Raw genomic sequence first — 21490 nt, 5'->3', positions numbered from 1 at the left:
TGAATCTCTAAAATCCTCACAAGAGAAACCGGACTTGTGCACAACAACGGATGTAAATATGGTAAAATGGAAGGAGGCAGATTCTCTGCTTTCCCACTTCTCGTGCCCTTTTGTTTTGTGTGGTCACGGTTAAGCTACGTAAGTATTTTATATTTTTTTTATAGAGATAATAAGATAAAAAATAATAATAATATAAAATATTAACGTGACTTAACTATCATCACATAAACAGAAAACTATAGAAGGACACACGAAATAAGAGGGCAGAGAATCTGCCACTAAAATGAAATCGACATGTACAAAGTGACAGGTCATGTAAAATGCATTCGTACGTGAACACTGTACATGACCTGTCAACTTGTGAAGTATGGTCCAACAACTCTTTAACGCTTGTGCCCTCATTACGATACGTGTCAGCATATGCCCTCAGAGGTCTCGGGGCCGAAAAGGTCAAAAATGGGTTGTCAATTGATTTTTTATTTTTATAGAAAAGTCAATTTGATTTTTTAGATTGAAATAAAAAAAATTGAGAATCTCTCCGCCTCCGTTGGATTTAAATTATATAGTTTTCATTAGCTCATTTTATTAGTATTTGGTAGACTACAAATGCATCGTTATGATTTGTAAAATTGAATTTTCAGAATCATCACTAAAGGCCTAATTAAAGTCATACCGTAAAAAGTATACATTCATTTGAGTAATGAATAAGGTTATATCAGTACATCATGTTATGTTAAAGTTCCGTTACACTAATCAACAACTCTAGTTGATCGTGTGAGAGTTAGCAATTGTTTTCTTGGGAATTCATAAATCATTTTACAGAGATACTTCAATGATTGTGTTGATTAAACCAACCTAAAGAAGGTACTATTTAGTATCAAAGACAATACAAATACGTGTCTTTACTTTCATGTGAGTCAAACTTGAACTCACAAAATATTTTGGGAATTGTTATTGGTAATTAAAAAAATGTCCTTTTGCACTTCAAACTTTCTATAATTAAAAAGAAAAATACACTTGTGAGAAGTGTAGAATAAAATTTTGAAGTACTAATAACAGTTATCAATATTTTAGTGAATAGAAGATTCAAAGTTCTTTCTAAGTACAAACGATAAACAATACTAACTTGTAACTTCTCTCACAATGTAGTGAACTGAAAAGAAAGATTATACCATTAGAGCAATCCACTATCTGCAAAAGATTCCAAATTCTAAACACTTGTAATTGTGTTTTAATATATACGTAAAAGTAATTATTTGGCGTCTTAAGAACCAATATCGTGATATCGAATTGTCTATGTTATAATATGGGGTGTGCTATCCACACACCCCTTTTTACTTCTCACACATCCTCTAAATTTTTGACCGTCGGATCGAATGAATTGAAGAAGATCAAATAACAGAAATCAATAAGGGATGTGTGAGAAGTTAAAAAGAATGTGTGGATATCACACCTCTATAATATTCTAACCAACCAATGTTTTATTTTCTTGGATTTTATGTTGAATATCACTTGGCTACTTATGTGTAGGAGTTCTTATTCAAAACTATTTGCTGTTGTTTCACTGAATTTCATGTTTATGATTAAAACCATTCATTTTATAAATGACTTTCTCATCTCTGCAAAAAATCAATTAAACTAAGGTCGTTTAGTTATCAAATTGTATAAAACATATGAACATATTTGGTAAAAGCATTACAAACCATCTATCGATTTAAGACAGTTGATTAACTAGACAATCTTAATTTTAATTATTTTTTTTTTTAAAAGATAACATTTACAAAGTAATTTACGATATGTGTATCAGTCATAATCACAAGTTCTAAAAATTCAACGCAACAAATTTTGAATATGAATTCTTACTCGTAGCAAAGGATTATTCTATTATATATCTAGTTTGCCAATAGTTGAAGTTTATTTGAGTCAATTCCAACCCCCACTTTATAAAATAAGCGAGGATCTAGTCCGACGCGACTACGTGACCTCTCATGCAACCCCGTCAAAAACAATTTGTAACAATCCCAAAAGTCTAAAATGCCCTTGGTTCTGATCTCGTTTCGTTCCCTGCCAAGGAGAGCAGTGCCCACCGAACCCGCCGGTGCATTTTAGCATCCGCCGCCAGCAGCTCACCCGCCTTTTAGAGAGAGAAAAGATCCGTTTTCGGAGAATAAATCCGGTGGGGCCACCCCGTACTGTATCAGTTCCTTCTGATTTTTAATTTTCTTTTAAATATTTCACCTTTTTATTTATTTATTTATTTACATTTTGGGAGGAAAAACGAGGAATCTCCGCGGCAGAGTTTGCAGAGAGATTGAAAAACCGGTAAGTTTCTCCCGGCACTGTTTGGTTGCTGGGAAAATTGAACAAAGCATAAGAAAATTCCGAGTTTAAATTTTTGTTTTTTGTTCTTTTGTTGTTAGAAAACTAAACATTTGAGCTGATTAAATTAGTTTGTATCTCTTTTATGCAAGGAAACAGAGTTTTTTTTTTGGGTTTTTTTCCTGCCCGTATATGGTCAATGCTTAATGTTTATGTTCATGATTTGTGTGGTTTTTACAAAATATAACGCATGTATGTTTAGCGCAAAACCGAGCGCAGTAGCATTCTAGGGTTCATGCAGCTGGCACCACTTGGTAGGATAAGACTTGGTTGTTGTTGTTGGTGGTGGTGGATGCTTAATGCTAGCTCAGATGCACTTTGTTGTAATTCTTTGTTGATGTTGTTCAATTTAATTGCTGTTTATCTGACTAATTTCGAGTGTTTTTCGAAGAGATATTTGGCGTTTTCTTCGATTATTTATGCCTCATGTATGAATGTATGTTTTACTGTTATTGTTCCTGATCCTTGGTGTGAGAAGTGATAGGTCTAATATGTAAGATGCCCTTCCTTACTTGTAAATGTGCATGCTTTATTGCAAAGAGATTGAATTAAACTGCATAGTTGATAGAGTGCAGACTGTTATTTCTTAACTGGGTTCGATTACTGACTATCCAACTGCTACTTCATCGCAAGGTTCGAGTACTGCCTCATTCGGTAGCATTGGATTTGTTACTTGCAATTGAATGATCCGTACTCGACTAAGGGAGGAAGTTGTTGGATCTCAGATGCTAGATTGTATCTATTGAATTGTAGCAGCGTCGAAAATGATACGTGTTCAGTAATTCACTTACTAGTTCAAATTAATTTTGGTTCAGTTTCTGAGGACCATCAGGCATGAGCTTGGAGGAAAGAGTTGACATACATAACAAGCAAGGCAAAGTTAATCAGACATCAACTATTTGCAAGCATGCTTTTTCTGACCTGAAGCATATTACTCCGTTGGTATTCATATACCTCTTGAAAGAGTGCTATTTCCATGGTAAGGGTATTTTGCTCTCGATCATTAATTTCACTGTCTTTAAGCATGATTATGTTGTGATGAGGAATTTGATCCTAGCTTGTTGTGCCTTTTGTGTTAGTGGTGTACCACACTGTGGTCAATTACTCAATCATTAATTTTCCCCAAATTAATCCTTCATGTAGTGTATTAAACCGTTTTAGTTCAAAATCATGATGCGTGTTTTAAAATTGACATTTATTCAGTCATCTAGCTGTTTAACAAAGCTTATGCCCCAAGGCATTTCCTTACAGAGGCAAGATAAAACCTGTCTTAGTATTGATAGAACCAACTGTTCACTCGTACCATCTACTCTGTCTGCCTTTCCAAATAACTTGAAAGGCATTTAGCCCTCACGAGTGAGGCATACTTCTGTTGTGTGTTTCGATTACCATTAGAGATCCAGGATGAATTTATACCAATATGCTGTAGTCCAATCCTGTAGAAGTTTACTCGTATGCTATGCTACTTGTTTTTTTTGGTTGCAAATTGAACTGAGTTTGAATATAAGATCTTGTTTTCTCAGCTTTTCTGCATGTACTGTGGAAGTAATGTTTCTTTTCTACATGTAATAGGCACATTTAAGGCAACTAAGAAGTTCCGAGTTCTTCAAGAACAGGTTCATCTAGTACTACGCAATGATCCCCAACCTGGACCAGCTACTTTTTTTATTCAGTGCCTCTATGTCTTGCCTATATTTGATTTATACTGTGAAGGGTTCAGTCATTTGATTATATCTAGTCTTCGCCGTTTCCTAAAATTGGAAACATGCTCGGGGGACTCTATGGAAGCAAAGGACCTCGCTGCTCAGTTGTTTCTCGATATTGTTGGGGGCTCTGTCAACCATGATGAGAGGATAGTTGAGAAGATACTTGAAGTTTATGATGTTCAGTTGGCAAACATTGATAAAGTAATGTGCCTAAATGCAAAGAATAATTGCAGATTTGACAATGCAAAAGAGTTTGTTGAGCAATATATATTTGGACTGATAGAGTCTCAATCATATATGGCTGCGGTTACTTTATTAGAGCACTTCTCTATCCACCAGACTGGCCAATCGTTTCTCCATCGTATGATAGAAAGCAGACAGTTGAAAGCAGCAGATAAATGGGCAACATTCATGGGAAAGCCAATGTTATGTATTCTTGTCCAGGAGTACTTTGGCAGGAACATGCTAAAAAATGCTTATGACATTATACAAAAAAACAATCTCCGACATGAATTTCCCGATGTTTACCACAAGTATAAAGAGAGGTAATTTTTTTATATTCATATTTATGCCTGGTTGTCAAATTTATTTCTTTTTTCCACTTACTTTCCCTTCAATCATTCTATTTGTTAGTCTTGAATACCTTTTCTTGCTATTTAAAATAATAAGAGTTAATCATATACTTTCAGCACTATAAAGAAACTAGCAGAAAAAGGTTGCTGGGAAGTTGCAGAAGCAAGGACAAAGAGTAATAGACAGCTTCTTGAATATTTGGTACGTAGCTTTTGGAATAGATTGCATTTCTAAAATGCATATATGTATGCATGTATGTCTGAATGTATGCTTGGTTGCATTCTTTTCATATTAAGTTAATTGTACTCTTTTGGTATTGCTAAATTTTTTTTCTTGTTACTTTTGAAGGTTTACTTAGCAATGGAAGCTGGTTACTCAGAGAAGGTTGATGAGCTATGCGACCGATACTCGCTTGAAGGTTTCTTAAATGGAAAAGGTATAACAAACGTTAATTAAACCTCGCTTATCGTTATGAAATTATTTTTCTGGAGTTAATGCAGTGAAGCTGTCAATCTTGGCAATCTAAGTTTGTTCTTTAGCACAACTAGTAGTTTTCCTTTTTCTACTATTTAAAGACAACGTATGAAGATAGCAACTCGAAGTTGTACATTTAATATAACTTGTTTATCTTTTTTATATAGTTCCTGAGGCAAGCCTTCTTGAAAATCATTATTTGCATCTCAATGAGTTGGTAGTAGAAGGTGTTGTTTGGGTTGATGAAGTTGATGCCTTGCGCGATGCAACCTCTCACTTTGAGGGATGCAAAGTTGTGGGTCTTGATTGCGAATGGAAACCGAACTATGTAAAAGGCAGCAAACCAAGCAAGGTAATAAGGCATATTGAATTTCATTCTTTGTTAGACTTCAGTTGTTTTTTCCCTACGTTTCCAAATACATGTTCACTCTGAATGATACTCTCATAGTCAGCTAACAAGTTTCCTTCCGTTTACAAATCTTTGTTTTGTTGAAGTGTTTTCTCCATGTTTCAGGTTTCCATCATGCAAATCGCATCTGAAAAAATGGTTTTCATCTTAGACTTGATCAAGTTATTCAATGACGTTCCTGACATCCTGGATGATTGCGTAACTCGCATTCTGCAATCTCCTAGGATTTTGAAACTCGGTATGAGAAATTGTAATACAGTGGATGAAATAGAGCCTCCTGACGATGTACATAAATGAAATAAACTGGAAATTAAACATGCCTGTGAATTATGCTCCTTGTAGGCTATAATTTTCAATGTGATATGAAGCAGTTGGCTCATTCGTATGGAGAGTTAGAGTGTTTCAAACACTATGAGATGTTACTGGATGTCCAGAATGTTTTCAAAGAAGCTCGCGGTGGTCTCTCTGGGCTTGCAAAGGTACCAGAAGCACAGAATTGAACACACAACAATCTTTTCTTTATGTCTCTGTCGTTCTATCTATTTGCATTCTAATGCTCATACAATGCAAATTTACTTTGTGTACTGCATCAGAAAATACTGGGAGTTGGTTTGAATAAGACAAGAAGGAATAGCAATTGGGAGCAACGACCTTTGACGCCCAATCAGGTAGTTTTTATACATATACATTTCACGTTTCTTTCCACTCCAATGACTTATGAAATTGATTTCTCCCTAACCCTCGCAAAGCGGGGAGCCTTGTTGGCTTGTGGTCGCCCTTTAGATTTCTCAACTACGGTTAAAGTTTTAGGATCTGACATGACGTGATGTTTGAGTTCGACATCCAATTGTGTAGTTCAAATAAACTTGAGGCATATTCTTGTGCAGCTAGAGTATGCAGCTATCGATGCAGCTGTTCTAGTTCACATATTTCGCCATGTTCGGAATCATTCCCAGACTGCCGAGGGGGAAAAACTCGAGTGGAAATCCTGCATCGTAAGTACAGATACTAAAACTTTTCCGATGAATTGTCATCGTGCATGAACATTTCTTCATTGAACCATTGAATGTGTTGGGTTAATATACAGGTTTCCCACATGGATAATAAGAAGACCAAAAAGGGGAGTCGAAAGCAGTCATCAGAAGCTGAGACAAAGGAAGAGCAGCAGCAACTTAGTTAGCCACGTCGCATTTTCCCTTTGCCGTTGGATTAGGATGTAAACACCTGTAAATTTTTCCATTTGGTTAAAAAAGGACGGTGTTTAACCAAGATGATGGTCTAGATTTCTAAATATTTCTGCATTTGCCTAGTTTTCAAAATTTAATCTCCCTTGGTCCATGTGGCATAGCTTGGGACAAAGCCTAAAAATTTTAGCCATAACTCATAAACAACTTTTGTCTTCTAATGGTTATGGTTAAAATTTTAGCCGAGATTATTAAAGAATATTTTTAGTATGATTTTTTTTGGTAACTTTTGAAAAAATAAATTTATGTGGACTATTCAAATTTATTTTATGAACATTTTAATCTAAAAATGTTTAAATTCGGATAAATAATGGAGAATCATGCAACTTAGGTATTTATAGAGTTTTTCGGGTGAAATTGAGTTAAATAATGTTTTTAATTGTTTTATCTGTTAGATATGTATTTGGGCTGTCAAATAATTTTTTTACTGTTAAATTTGATCTCATTTGATTATAGTCGTTAAATTATAAATAAAAATAAAAAATAGTTTAAAATATTATTGTTGGATCAACCATTAGTCATGTTATGAGCCGTTGATTAGCCAAAGAGTCGTTAGCTCTATTATGTAGTGGAAGCTTATGGGCCCAGCCATGCTTCCGTGTGGCATGTGGCGAGTTTGTTTGGGCCGTGGGGCTTCAGTCGCGCAGCCTACGTGCATTGGTTGATTCAGAACGAATTAAGCTAGACTTTATTCTTGGGAGAAATCTAACCCAAATATTTTTTTTTCCCAAAGCTTATTTTAGTGCTATGATTAAAAATAATTGGAGGGTGGGGAGGGGGGGGTGTTTAAAGCTTAAATTTTAGGAAACTTTAATGAAAAACTCCTGGTACTGTTTACTTTAACGAAAAACCAAATTTTTATACTAAAAAGTCAATCATTGTATTATTCATTTTACCCTTTATTTTGTCCTTATCGTTAAAACTCAAAATTTTCAAACCATTTTCATTAGTTTTCCTTGAATTTTAAGCTTTATCCCAAACCATTGCAAATGGTCTTACCTTTTTTTTTTTTTTTTTTTGAAAACTTGCAAAATGGTCTTACTATGTAATATGGTAAGAGACTCGTTGCTTTGCCTTCAACCAGAAAATTAAAAATCGAAAACGGCCCCCGGCGCCCTTGGGTCCATCTCCTGTTCAGTTGTGCACAAGGATACGAGCACATGATTTTTTTACCTTTTCTTATTCTGCACTCTCGTATTTATGTTTTTATATTATCTTTTGATTTATTTAATTTAAAAATCGAAAATAAACGCAGATGCAAGGTGAGAAAAAAGGCGCCCGAAAATCACTTTTCTTGTGCACACTGCATACCCTCCTAACAACGAGAAATTTTTGGGTCCGTCAAGTGGATTACATCACCCATTCGGCCACACACATAGTTGAGACCATCCTATGTATTTTGGTTTCCCTCGCCTATATGATGATGTCATCTCATATTTGAGCGTTTCTGTCATTGTGGAGATAGATTTAGAATTTTAGATGGACCAAGGACATTTTGATGGTAAAAAATGAGATTAACATGTGAGTCTGTGACATTATTAGACCGGATTACTACCGTAAAGGTCTACTCAGTCCATCTAAATTGTTCTTCTCATTGTGCGACCGCGTGGTAACGCTGGCCGGACCAATGAATTTCTCATTAACAATTCAAAACAAAGCAACGATTTTTCAACCGATTGGGAGTTTAATGTGAAGGAAGTGGGGTGTGTAAACTATTTGTATCACTGATCTTGTTTAATATAACAAATACATATTACACTCCCGGGGCAGGACAGTAATAACCTTCAACTATCTAAATTTACTTAGGTTGACATGGCACTCAGAACTGTGTACAAAACCAACCTTCGGCCAACAAAAATCCAACCCGAAATTCTTGGTGTCTCTCTCTCCTCTCTGTCTTCCACCCAACAAAGAACACCAACTAATCACTTCTTAACCACCATTTAATATGTAAAAAGGCAAAAATAAATCCTAATAATGCACATAATTAACATGTCTCGGAGTCTCTAAACTCTCTCCCTCTCCATCGCGAAAACGTTCAAAGAGAAATCTTTCCAGAACAGGAGAGAGAGAGAGAGAGAGAATATCAATGGAGGAGATTCGATACCGTTCATATGCAACTGCTGGTTGCCGGAACGACCTAGAGATGGTGAACATGAGGAGATTAAGCAAAAACCACACAATGTATATAGGGAGGCCACATTTTCATCCATCATGGGATCCAAATCCCTCTATGAAAACAGGACAACACAATGATCTTCAACTGCGCATCGGGGGGATGAAGGCGAGGACAAAGAGAGCGCCGTCGACGAAGTCAAAGTCGATGAAATTGTGGTGGAAAGATCCGGAGATTAAGAGAAGAGGCCGAGTGGCTAGGTATAAGTTGTATGGTGCTGAGGGGAAGGTGAAGAGGTCTTTGAAGAAAGGATACCGTTGGTTCAAGAGGAAATGTCTCGAGATTGTACGTACCATTTGAAATACTTTGATCGATTTGAAGACATTGAAAGCTCAAATGTCCAAGTTTCCCATTCAATTCGTGTGTATGAACGTACGAGCGTATATTCTACGTATGTGTGTACGAGGCTTTTATGATTGCAATTTGCATGCATGCATGCAAAGGAAAAGTGATCGTTGGTTCTAACTTCTGAATTTTAGAAGTTTTTTTTCTCACTTGTGGGATTTGGGAAGGTGAATGTTCCTCAAATGTTGTTTCAATTAGGTGATCTTTTTATATTTTTTTTCATTTATTCCCAAAAGAAAGAAAAAACAAAATAATGGTTCCCCATTTGAGTTTTCAACCTTCTAATTTATGACAAAAAAATATCTTCTTATATGAACATGCATGCAAGAATGCATCCAATCCTTGTGATAACTGTCTCAAGGCTTGCTCTCAAAGATAAATGCTTGCTTTCACATGATAATTGAGATAAAAGATTGGGAGAGCAAAAATTATCTCGAGTGTATATAATTTATTTTCCAAAAACAATGCTATATAATTTGACATCGGGCAAGTCAATTATTACTCTGCCAACCATTTGTCTTGTCATATCGACGTGGTTCTGTGGTCAAAAGGAAAAGGAAAAATGAATTATGATTTTGATTTTTTTTTTAAACAAAAAACCAAAGATCTATGATTAAGACCAAGATCTAAGAAACCATAAAGAATTAGTTGACAAATGGCACATGCAATCATAGCGATTAACATATTGTTTAAGTGTTGCAAAATAGCAAGCAGACCTCATTAGATTCTACTAGACTATGACATAGTAACAACCCTAAATAATGTGTTTCTTGTGGGCTCATTCTGTCTGCAAATCATTTATGTATGAGCTCTTTTAATCACTTGCAATTTGAATTATTTTCGGATTTACTGTCCAGAGTTTAAAGATCAATAAATTTAAACTTTTGATTTGTGAGAAAGTAGATTAAAGCTTTTGTATGAGGTAGGTCAGTGCAATGAGTAAATGAGGGCCATCGAATTCAATTTGAGTGGTTCCGATTGCCTAATCTTTGGACTCTGGACAATAAGATAAAAAAAATATCTCTTTCCAATCATTTGTTCTCTTTGTAGGTATCATTGTTCCAAACCAACATGCAACGTTGTATAAGTAAAACACATAATGACAGATGATATATTTAGAATGTTGTTATCTTAATATGCTCTATTTCACGTATGTTTTTTCGTAAGAATGGTTTGAAACATCGTCATCGTCCCTTCAGCGCCGGGTGTGAAGAAAGTTTCTCCCATGTGAAAGGGATTAAAGTGAGAATATCAATATCATCCTCATATGTAATGACGCCGGTGATATGAAGAGGACAAAGGAAAACAAACTTGTTTGGCCAAATGTTGTGTTTTATTATTTTTAAAAAAGGAGACTTTTTATCTATAAGAAAAGGATAGTGGACCTTTTGCATGGAATCTTAACAAGCAGCAAAAAAAAACTTCGAAGATGGCAACACCCTTAAGTTGTGAAAAGTAATGTCACCATCCAAAAAATATAAATGTAAATGTATACATATAAATACAGAGTCTTTATCCAAATGAATCTTTATTTTTTGGAAAAAATACATTGCGAGGTCAATTATACATCGAATTTCAACGATCTGAACCAGATATTTTTTTATGTTTTCGTTCATAGATCATCATTGCAAAAAATAATTAAATCTGAAACCATTTACTCATTTTATTATCATAATGAAATTTTGATATTTTTTAAAACATAGTGTTCATCGATGTGGAGTGAACCCCACAACTATGCCCCATTTTAACCAAAAAAATAGGAATCGCTTTGAATAAAGGGCTTGTACACACACACACACATAAAGGGTAATTGCATTTTACACTTCTTAAGTTTGAGGTGATTTTTAAAATGGATCATGAAGTTTTAATTTTCTAACGTTGCACTCTAAGGTTTTGAAATTGTACCAATTTACACATTTTTATCTCTTTGAACGTCTAATAAATTAAATTTATGAGTCTTTTTGTCAGTATAGTGCAAATGTAATTTAAACGTTAACTCGTATAAGAGTCTCAAGCTTAATACGTCACGTACTAAACAAATGGTACAATTTCAATACCCTTTAATGCAATATGAAAAAATTAGAACTTCATAACCTATTTTAAAAATCACCCCAAGAACTGGTAGCTACTACTTGTGTGAAGTTGTATAGTATTGTAGACCAATAATGAACCATGATTATATTTTTCCCTTTTAAAGACAAAAGAACTATGTTTTTTTCTGAATTTAAATTTTATTGGTAAAAAACATGTCATTAATGCATTTTGTTGCATTTGCCTAAGGGTTAATTATTGTAGTGTCCTTGAATGCATTGTCAAATCTCACATTACTACCAAACTTCACAATTATTTATAGAGTATGATTCTCTCTTTCGAACATTTTCTCTCTTTATATTTGAGCGGTTACGATTAAGTTAAATCAACATCACAAATAGGAAGAAAGGAAGAGGAGAGGAGATAATCCTACTCCTTTATTTGCATTGGCATGTTGACTAATATCTAATCTCACTTTACCACCTATTGTCAAAATCCTTAGAAATTTCGTCAAAATCACCAACATTGCACGCAGAAAACTATAAGGGCGAGTAGGAGCCATGCCATCCATCTTGCTAAAGTCATCGACAGACGAATGAACGGACTCGATGTTGGGAAAAAAGTAAGGAGAAATTCTTGTGTACGCGATCCATTTCTAAATGTGTGTGATCAACACGAATCCTAAGTATATAAAGTCTCATTTTTTATGAGTAGGTGATTAAAGAGAGCTAAATAAATCATTATAACTTCATAAAACGTGAAATTTGACCATAATTTATAGACCACTAAAACCCTTAAACAAGACACATTGATTCACATTCATGAAAATTTATGCGACAAAAGAAAGCAAGTCATATGATTTTCAACTCTCTAGGCAATCCCCAAAATAGGATCGAAACCGACGATTTTAATTCGAGTGAATTGAACCTTCGATTGATCTTGGCATTAAAGATAGGGCTCAAAACTATCAATTTAGGAGAATGTGTTATATGAAATGAATTTACAGTCATCAATGTTTGAAACGGATTTATTGTCTGTGGCGTTCCTTGTTAAATACTGTATTCTTATGTGCAAGTTTTTTTTTTTTCCTTTTCAAATGACAATGTATTATTGCACTGAAACAACACGGGATGGTGAGTTCTTTTCATATATGTTGATTTCTCAATTTACAGTCCACGTGGCAGGGCGGTATACGCTGTGGCACATGATCTACCTGAAAAAAAATTAAATAAAAAAAGGAGGCAGGGTGGTAGAGTGGTCCAGAAAATAAATAAGTAATAAAATAAAATAAGAAAAAGGTTGGCATTTCTCAAGCTTCACAGAACTCATCAGCCACTCAGCAGCTCTCCTTCACAGCGATGCGTTTTCTTCTTTTTTTCATCCAATTCCTTGCTCGGTGCTAAGTTCTAATGTCTCTTCTTTCTTCCATTTCAAATTCTCTCTCTCTCTCTCTCTCTCTCTCTCTCTCTCGTTTCTGCAAATTTCCCTCTGATTTCTCTCAAGTTTGACATTTTTCCCCTGTTGCATTCCCAAAGACTTTCTCTCTCTCGCTGATATTTAAAGACTGTTTTCTTTACTTTCAAAACCCAAATGATTCTGCTGCTCTACGCTTTCAGATCTTCAATCATTTCCTCCACACCCGATTGTTCTTGTTTTTCAGCACAAAATTTAGTCCAAAAATAGAAAGAAAGACCTGGCGTTTTTGTAAATGTGGGTTCTTGGGTGAAGAGAATGTGGTTCAAATTGACTGAAGGTTTACTCATTTGACTGAATGTCCTTCTGCGTATTTGAATCTTAGTTGCTGAGTTCGGAAAAAGCGTGGGATTTGAGTGATTTTCTGTGTGTACAGAAGGGAAAGAAGATAGAGGAGTGAACTTTCTAGTGTGGAAAAATGGGGTTCTGCAGATGAAGGATTTGAGGTGAGATTTTGATTGAAAAGATTATAGATTTGTGCTTTCTATTGATTTTAGAGGGTACCCATTTGCTTCTCTTCATATGTATAATTAATGGTTTAATCCGATTTGTGGTGTTGATTTGAAAAATGATGTACATTTTAAGCAAATGTTGAAACTTTAGGAGTGTAGTTTTGTTTTGTTATTTTAATTGGTCAATAAGCAATGTAGGTAAATTTTAGGTCTTAATTCATGCTGATTGGTTGGCAGTGTTGTTATATTTTGAATACCTTTGCACATTTAGTACAAATTGCCACATGGGTTCTGTTGAAGTGGTCCTTTTTGTTTGAATCCCAGGCTCCTATAGGTCTGTGGAAGACAAAAATGGAGGTTGAGAAGAAACGTTCAAAAGGGGGCTTTCTTAACTTGTTTGACTGGAATGGAAAATCTCGGAAGAAGCTCTTCTCGGCCAGTTCTGAATCATCGGGTAGTTTTCTTTTCTATTTTACTTCATTTTTTGTTGTATATCTGGCTTATTTATCTGTAAGTGGTGGTTCTTAGTTAAGCATTGTGTTTAACTTTTGGCATTTTGACTGTAAAGGATTAAAGCATGGGAAAGAATATATGGAGAGTTTCTCAAAGCCAGGGCTCTATAGGGTAGGCAAAGATCCTCTACCCTCTGATGTTAGTCATACTCTTGTTTCTTTTTCATGTGATGGAAGTATCGAGAATATGCGTTTTTACTTTTTATACTGTTGGGATATTTGCAGGTAGAGGTGGATGAGAGTGGAACTGCAACCACTTCAAGTAATAAAGGAAGTAATGACTGGAATTGTGCTTCATCAGTGACCAGTGATGAGGGATGTGGGGTTAGAGCCCCTGGTGTAGTTGCTAGATTAATGGGTCTGGATTCACTGCCTGCTTCAACTGCCCCGGAGCCATCTTCTGCCCTACTCTTTGACTCCCAGTCGCTTAAAGCATCTCAACATGAGAGGAGTGGTCGTAATTTGTGCAGTGATTTTTATGCCACCGAGTACATAAATGTGCCAAAGAAGCTGGATAGGTTTTCTTGGAATCTTGTAGAGCCTAGGACACAGGGGGTACCATGCCACCCAATTAAGAGATTTCAAACAGAAGCTTTGCCTCCAAAATCAGCCAAGTCAATTCCAGTTCCTCAACATAAGCTTTTGTCACCTGTCAAGAGTCCTGGCTTCATTCCACCAAAAAATGCGGCTTATGTAATGGAGGCAGCCTCAAAGATCATTGAGGCAAGTCCTCGACCATCTGCCAGGAGCAAAGTGTCATCTGTGGGGCCTTCTTCAATTCCCTTGAGAATTCGGGATTTGAAAGAGAAGATGGAAGCTGTGCATAAAGCATCAAGACCTGAAGGACCCAAGGAAGCTAGTGACTTGAGGTATGTGAAAGGACTGCCGAGTGACAGGCGCCAGAACGGGTCAGGTAATGTACCAGTATCCATGGCTTCTGTGGATTCAGAAAAACAACGTTACAGGGATATGAGGAATAAGGGCAAATCACCATCACTTGCAGAACAAGCAAAGGTCAATGTTCAGAGAAGGGAGGGGTCAACTTCTTCTAGTAATAAAAGTTTTATGAACCAGAAGGAACAAAATGAGGTCAAACAAAATCAGTTTTCCAAGAGCAGGTCAACTACACAAAGACCTATGCATAAGAGAACTTCCGTTGACAACACAAGAACTGCGCTCAAGCAGAATAACCAGAAGCAGAATTGTGTATCTAACAGAGAGAAAATGACTTCAAAAGGTATGGTTCCTAATCAGCCTACTAGAAGAATGCGGCCACCTGATGGCTCTAGTGGGCCAAGCAAAACTGTGAATAAGACTATTCTAAGCCCTGAAATTGGTTCCAGAAAGATGGGCTCAAGGGCAACTGCTACTGGAAAAGAGTTTTCATTATCCACAAGAAAGAATGTTTGTGGAAACTTAAGGTCTGTTCATCAGGATGTTCGCTCAGAAGAAACTGTTTCCGATGAAGCATATATTGGGGAGGATGAAAGATCAGTGAAATGTAATGTTTCAAGGAATGGGTGCACCAATTTGGGCGCAGATAATAGGAACCAAGGCATGGATGTTATTTCATTTACATTCACGTCTCCCCTGAAAAGATCATTCTCTGAATTGCAGTCACCTCAAGTCACAAGTATAAATAACAGCTATTGTATTGATTCTTTTGGTAACAATGATGAGCAGTTCTATCCAGAGAATTTCACATTATCTTCTCCTGGGTTGAACGTGATTGGTGGTGATGCTTTGAGTGTCCTTTTGGAACAAAAGCTTCAAGAACTGTCATTTAAAGTTGAGTCATCTCAGCGTAATCAATCCAGTGAAGTGACTTCTGGTAGTTCTACGTCTTGCTTGCAAGATATGGTTTCCAGTGTGGCTAGCACTACATCAAGAGGCAAGGGGTTCAAATTTGGTTTAACCAAACATAAAACTCACAGCACATACGACAATGGTTGCTTGTCAGTTGAGGTTAACCAGCAGTGGCAGGTTTGTTTCCTTTGTATATACATTTTTCCTTATGCAGATTCTGTTTTATTCTTAATGTTCTTGACTCATGATTTTTTGCTGTTGGTTTTTCCTTTTTCTTTTGTATAAACATTTTCACTCTTAGTTTGTTCTATAGGTACCTAGAATTATAGGTCTTTTCTTAAGATACCAATCCGTGCTTCAAAGTCAAGGGTCTGTGTTAAAAATAAAATTCAAATTCCACTACAGCTGGGTGAAAATATTTGAGAGATAACTTGACAAATTAAGCAATCAGCTGTACTAGTCTGTATTTGATCCATATTTGTGAAAAAGATTTAGATTTTATTGATATTTGAAATTTTGGATAAAATTCTTTCACTTTGGTCCCATTAATCTTGTCAAGAGCTGTGTTATTTTGATTCTTAGTTTACGTCATGAAGATATACTCACATGCTAATCAAATTCTCTTAAAACATTTCAGGGATCAGAAGGCGTAGAAGAGTGTATCAGTAGCATCAGAAACAGTGCAACTGGAAAAGAATTTGATCGACGTCTTAGTCCAGTTTCAGTTTTTGAACACTCATTTGAGAGTCGAAGCACCAATGGTACAACTAAACTTTTCTATATCTTCCTTTTCCAGTACATACATTCCGTAACAATTTCTTAGATCTAAGTGTCAGATTAAGAGTTTTTGCACTGTGATTAGCTTCACATTTACTCATTACTATTAAAGAATAGCCAAGAACCTAGTGGACCAGAGAAAATATTAAAAGATCTATTAGGCGTGGACGAGTTTTATGTATATGCAAGAACGTGAATTACACAGCTTTGAGAATGTCTATGCTAGTAGATAGTCTTGCAAGTAGTAAAAATTAGAAAAATGATTTAACATGCATGCTATACTCTCCATTTACAGGCAGTGACACTGAGAGATGTTCGTTGGCTCAAGTTCAAGATCAAGGTAGTTCATTCTCTTCATATGGTGTTTCAGAGTTCCTCGACTCAGCCTCTTCAGCTTCCACAGGGGATGCCAGCGGAAAGAGTACGACTATAATCTCAGGTTCCTATTATTTTAATCAAACAAACGATTGGGAACTGGAATATGTAAGATACATCCTAAGTAATGTAGATTTAGAGATGGAAGAGTTCGCATTGGGTGATGCTCAACACGTCATCACCCCCAGTCTCTTTGACCATTTGGATAATCAAGAACAAGAAGAGTATCTGAAGCTCGAGCAGAAGATCTTGTTTGACTGCGTAAACGAAACCCTGCAGTTCAGATGCAAGCAAATTTTTGTGGGAAGCCGCAAAGCGTGGGATAGATTGACCACATTGTCTCAGAGGAAGGGACGGCTAGCTGAGGAGTTGTACAAAGAGATTTTGGGTTGTAAAAACATGGTAGAACTGATTGGGGATGAGCTTGTGGACAAGGACATGAGCACTCAGCGTGGGAAATGGCTTGACTTCGAAGTCGAAGCATTTGAGGAGGGTCTGGAGATTGAGAAGGGGATACTGAATTGTCTGGTGGATGAGTTGGTGTCTGATTTTTTTAACTTCTAGTCCCTCTTTGAGTTTGCCTTGTATTAAGAACTTCTAGCCCCTCTTTAAATATTTTCTTCCAGATGATAATTTCCTCAACATTAGAATCTACTGCTAGTAAACCATTTTTCATTTCCCGTGCGAAGTCCTTGGTGTCTAGGATTGAATTCGATTAGGAGGTAGGATTTGATCTCATCGGACTAGACTGGATTGGAATGGATAACTTAAGCATTCCGGGCCTTTGGTTCGGTTTTTAGGTTTTGGGTCATGGGGTTGTAGTGAGATTAATTACTCCATATTTTCTGACGATTAGTTCTCCTGCAGGAGGGAATTAACATTTTATCCAATTCTTTATTCACTTTTGGTGATTGGATTAATCTATTCTAATCTTACAACTCTCCTCCGAAATTGTACATTGGTTCGGTGTATGACATGCACCGAAATAACCGATGGTTGAATGTGTGGTTAAAGTTCTAATAGATGAGGAACACTGGTGCTGCAAACTAGAAATCCCCTTGCTACAAACCCGATCCACCAAATGGAGAGAGATTTACGTGGAACTTCTAACGTTAAGGTAGTATTGTCCTAAACTTACCACGTGTCATGTCTTTTAACTCTCAAATTTCTCATACGACATCGCATGCTTGGTTTAAGAAATTGTCACGTTATCATCTTGGCTTCATTCACGCAATTCATTCCCCGCCAAAAGAGGTACCACACTCTTAAGTTCTTCTCCTATTGCAAGCTGCAAAATGTACAATTTTAATTGCACTAACATAGCAATGTTTTATCCAGGATGAAGCTGTGTAAAGTTACTACACGATGGATTATAAGTTTAACCGCTCAGATTCCATTCAAATCTGAATAACCAGAGATCTTGGCTTGGTGCGAAGTTTGGTTCTGGTACTAGCTTTTGCCGTGGTACCAATCTGACTTCTAGTACAGGTCTAATCAACCCTATTGGAATTGGAGGAGAAAAACTTACGTAGGGGCATTCCGTCATTTAGAGCACGTCATTTTTAGTTGGAGAGATTTCATTGTTACTAATGCATTACTTGACTAATGTTTATTGGACGGATGATGTATCATGTACTTTTTGAATATGTGACAAATATTTATTGAACATCTAATGACACTAAAACAATCTTTTGGTTGCAAGCGAAAATCTTTCGACAAACTGACAAAAGTATACAACCTTCTGTATTCTGATCTCACCTGACCCTCAGTGGTTAATACGTGAGAACTTCCATGGTCAGACAACACTAACAAAAAAATTTCTCCTACCCAAGGGCTAGGCTTCTAAACGGGTTAGTTTCTTGGCAAATGTGAGCTGAAATTATTATAAAGTAGGAGAAAATATGTTGCGTCATTGGAGAATATCCTATACGTGACAAGTGTTATAGACACAATCATGACCTACCTCACACAAAGGCAGTTGAAGACAGATCAGGGTTGTATGCCCTACGACTTCCGGTGCCCTCCCGTACCCTTCTACTTTGTGTGATCACGGTTAAGTTATGTCAACATTTTATATTTTTTTTTTATAGAGATAGTAAGACAAAAATGAATAGTAATATAAAATGTTGACGTGGTTTAATCGTGACCACACAAACTGGAAGGCACTGAAGCGCACTAGAAGTGGAAGGATAGACAATCCTTGTCCGTTGAAGACCAAGAGTAGTGGTAAACAAATGGGGCAAATTGAATAAACTTGTTCCCTTTTCTTATTTAACCACAAACAGAAATAGAGTAAATGTAAAACAGTAAAAATTGAGTGAAGGACTTTCAACCATGGCAAACCAACTGTCGACTCCTACCTTTCAAGCAATTGTATTATAACACTTGTTGTACTGATCTATGTTTCTGGTACACTAAAAAATTCTACTTTAAGTGCATTTCTTACCTCCATTCAGGGAGACAAGAGTAACTGTGTAATTCAATAGCCATAACATGTTCCTAAAACTTCATCACATTGAATTCTATAATTTTTTTCACCATTTACTTCAAAATCTAAAAGAACAACTCTTCATGTTTAGGGTTCGGCCAAAGCTATATAGGTTAAACTATGTTTAACTTAAAATACATTTAGCATATCAAATGCAACACGAGAGAAATGGTAACTTTTCTTTCCAATACGAACGATGTTGGGGGAGGAAGATTCGTACACAGGATTTCGAATGCATAAATAAATGCTCTTAGTTACTTAAACTGTAAGTCACTTATCACCGCAAATGATAACTGTAGATATTATTCGGATGAGATTTCTTACCATGGTCACTCATAAAAAGTATACAACAATACAAACACTAGTTTCCTTGTACCAAACTGTTGGTGGAATCTGCCATCCTGATAAATCATGTGCCACCAAGTGGGCCTTTTTGTGCTCCGGACAAGCTTTGATCAAAACAAAAGAGCTTATATCAAAGTATTGTTTCATTGAGGGACACCCTACCTAACTTAACCTAAGCAGAGCCACATAAAAAACCAAAAGCCATAAACTGTTATTATCTTTTGGCAACACAATTCATGGCTCTCAAAACTTTGTATTAATCAGTATAAACTGTAATCCCATATTATCGAAAGGTTACGGGTTCAAGTTTTGGAATTAACCTCTTTACAAAGTAAGGTTAAGGCTGCGTACTGCAGATGTTCTCCCGTCGCCCGGCCCTCACAATAATGAGAGTCTTGTTAGCTTGGGGTCGCCATACTAGTGTAGTTTAGCTCAATACAAGTCAAATGAACAATGTGAGAGTTGTACACCGGAGAAGTACAACAATAATCTACAGTTTAAAAGTAGTTCACTGTAATCACAACTATATCTTAATCTTTGTGGATGGGAAAAAAACCAGATTTATGATCAATAACCTAAGATTTACATTGTGCAAACAAAAGAAAAGAAAAAACAGAGCATGTGATGGTATGGCAAATTGCACATGGAGGTATCAATTGCTTTGTCTAATTTAGATTGGATTTTGCCAAAATCTATCAAAACACATATTAGCCTCAGCTTGGTGGACAAGTAAGTGGACAAGCAATGACTTCTACTTGTTTATTCTGGGTTTCTAATGTGGGCTTATAATATTTCCCATGCTAGATAAGCATGGTGACTACTTACTCTCTCTCTCTCTCTCTCTCTCTCTCTCTCTCTCTCCCTCCCTCCCTCTCCCTAGGGACGAAGTCAGAATTTTTTTCTAATAGGAGCAACCGAAAACAACTAAGAAAACCTTATTATAGTATGGTTATACGCAATATGATATTAATGATGGTTTCAAATAATGATGTATCATAATTTCAATGTTAAAAAAATGGAAAAATTAGGTTCACATCCTTCTTTTTGTTACTCTATTGATCAAAATCCTATTCATTTTGAATTTTTGATTAAGGTCATTGGGTATTAATAACATCATTAATTATTTGAATAATAAAATATTTTTATTTTTAATTATATTCCTTTAGTGTTAAAAATGTTACAATTAGTATATTTATATTTATGGCTAAATTTTTTATCATATATTTTTATTTGTAGTTTGTACCTATTTTTAATTTGCAAATATTTTTTTAATTTGTACCAATTTTCTTTTCATTTTTAATTTGTACCCATATATTAGTTTCTTTTTGTGCCCCTATTTTTTAAAGTTTTATTTGTGTTTGTACCCATGTGTATACCGTCACATGACATTGTATATTTAATCAATGATAGAAAAATTACATATGGTATATTTATGTTTTATGCCTAAACTTGTTATCATATATTTATATTTTTAGTTTGTACCCACTTTTAATTTGCAACATTTTTTTTTAATTTGTAGTGACACACCCCGATCGAGATCAGGGCATGCTGGCCGTCACTTGGAAGTGACGTAACCATGTGCACAGTGCGGAAGCTAATAAAATAAAAACCAAGTTTACACAAAGTAAGAGCATACATGTGCAAGCTTAAGTGTGAAAACAAAGTTCAGAGCACGAAGACCTAATGCAGTCCGGGAGAAAACGACACTACAAAAGCACACCCGAAGGTGGTCCTACACTGGTAATAGTCTGTCAGATATGCCGAGGAAATCCTCAGGGAAGCCACCAAAAGTGCTAGCCAACTAGAACCTGGAGGGGCGCAAAACAAAAGCGTGAGTGGGCAAAAACAAAGCTTTTCAAAAACCATTTCATAAATAAGTTCTAACCCCTCGCCGTAAAACTTGTATACTTCCCAGAAAATAGAAT

The 21490-nt window shown here is 36.0% G+C and overlaps 2 protein-coding genes across 5 annotated transcripts; both read left to right on the top strand.

Annotated features, from left to right (window-relative positions):
- The first annotated feature begins 1916 nt into the window (after positions 1-1916).
- LOC137722737 (uncharacterized) lies at positions 1917-6998 on the top strand. 3 transcript variants are annotated; one of them, XM_068461813.2, is made up of 11 exons: positions 1917-2322; positions 3195-3358; positions 3952-4630; positions 4775-4859; positions 5007-5094; positions 5300-5484; positions 5647-5779; positions 5884-6020; positions 6135-6209; positions 6429-6536; positions 6629-6998. In XM_068461813.2, the coding sequence occupies exons 2-11, from the start codon at positions 3214-3216 to the stop codon at positions 6719-6721; spliced, it is 1728 nt and encodes a 575-aa protein (XP_068317914.2). In that variant the 5' UTR covers positions 1917-2322; positions 3195-3213; the 3' UTR covers positions 6722-6998. The 3 variants fall into 3 exon arrangements, with proteins under 3 accessions (XP_068317914.2, XP_068317915.2, XP_088549101.1); XM_068461814.2 differs by having other exon boundaries at positions 1977-2322; positions 3013-3358; XM_088692975.1 differs by lacking the exon at positions 1917-2322 and adding an exon at positions 2845-2872.
- Positions 6999-12631: 5633 nt separating this feature from the next.
- On the top strand, positions 12632-17407 carry LOC137723225 (uncharacterized). Of its 2 annotated transcripts, none has more exons than XM_068462387.2 (7): positions 12632-13090; positions 13187-13256; positions 13587-13716; positions 13831-13886; positions 14000-15757; positions 16218-16341; positions 16653-17407. In XM_068462387.2, the coding sequence occupies exons 3-7, from the start codon at positions 13614-13616 to the stop codon at positions 17294-17296; spliced, it is 2685 nt and encodes an 894-aa protein (XP_068318488.2). In that variant the 5' UTR covers positions 12632-13090; positions 13187-13256; positions 13587-13613; the 3' UTR covers positions 17297-17407. The 2 variants fall into 2 exon arrangements, with proteins under 2 accessions (XP_068318488.2, XP_088549100.1); XM_088692974.1 differs by having other exon boundaries at positions 12955-13090; positions 13831-13913.
- Positions 17408-21490: the final 4083 nt, after the last annotated feature.

The sequence above is a fragment of the Pyrus communis genome, chromosome 4, assembly GCF_041283825.1.
Source record: "Pyrus communis isolate YQ-2024b chromosome 4, ASM4128382v1, whole genome shotgun sequence".
In the NCBI taxonomy this organism is placed as follows: domain Eukaryota; kingdom Viridiplantae; phylum Streptophyta; class Magnoliopsida; order Rosales; family Rosaceae; genus Pyrus; species Pyrus communis.
The sequence above is the reverse complement of the archived record's forward strand: the minus strand, read 5'-3'. Positions and strand labels throughout refer to the sequence as shown.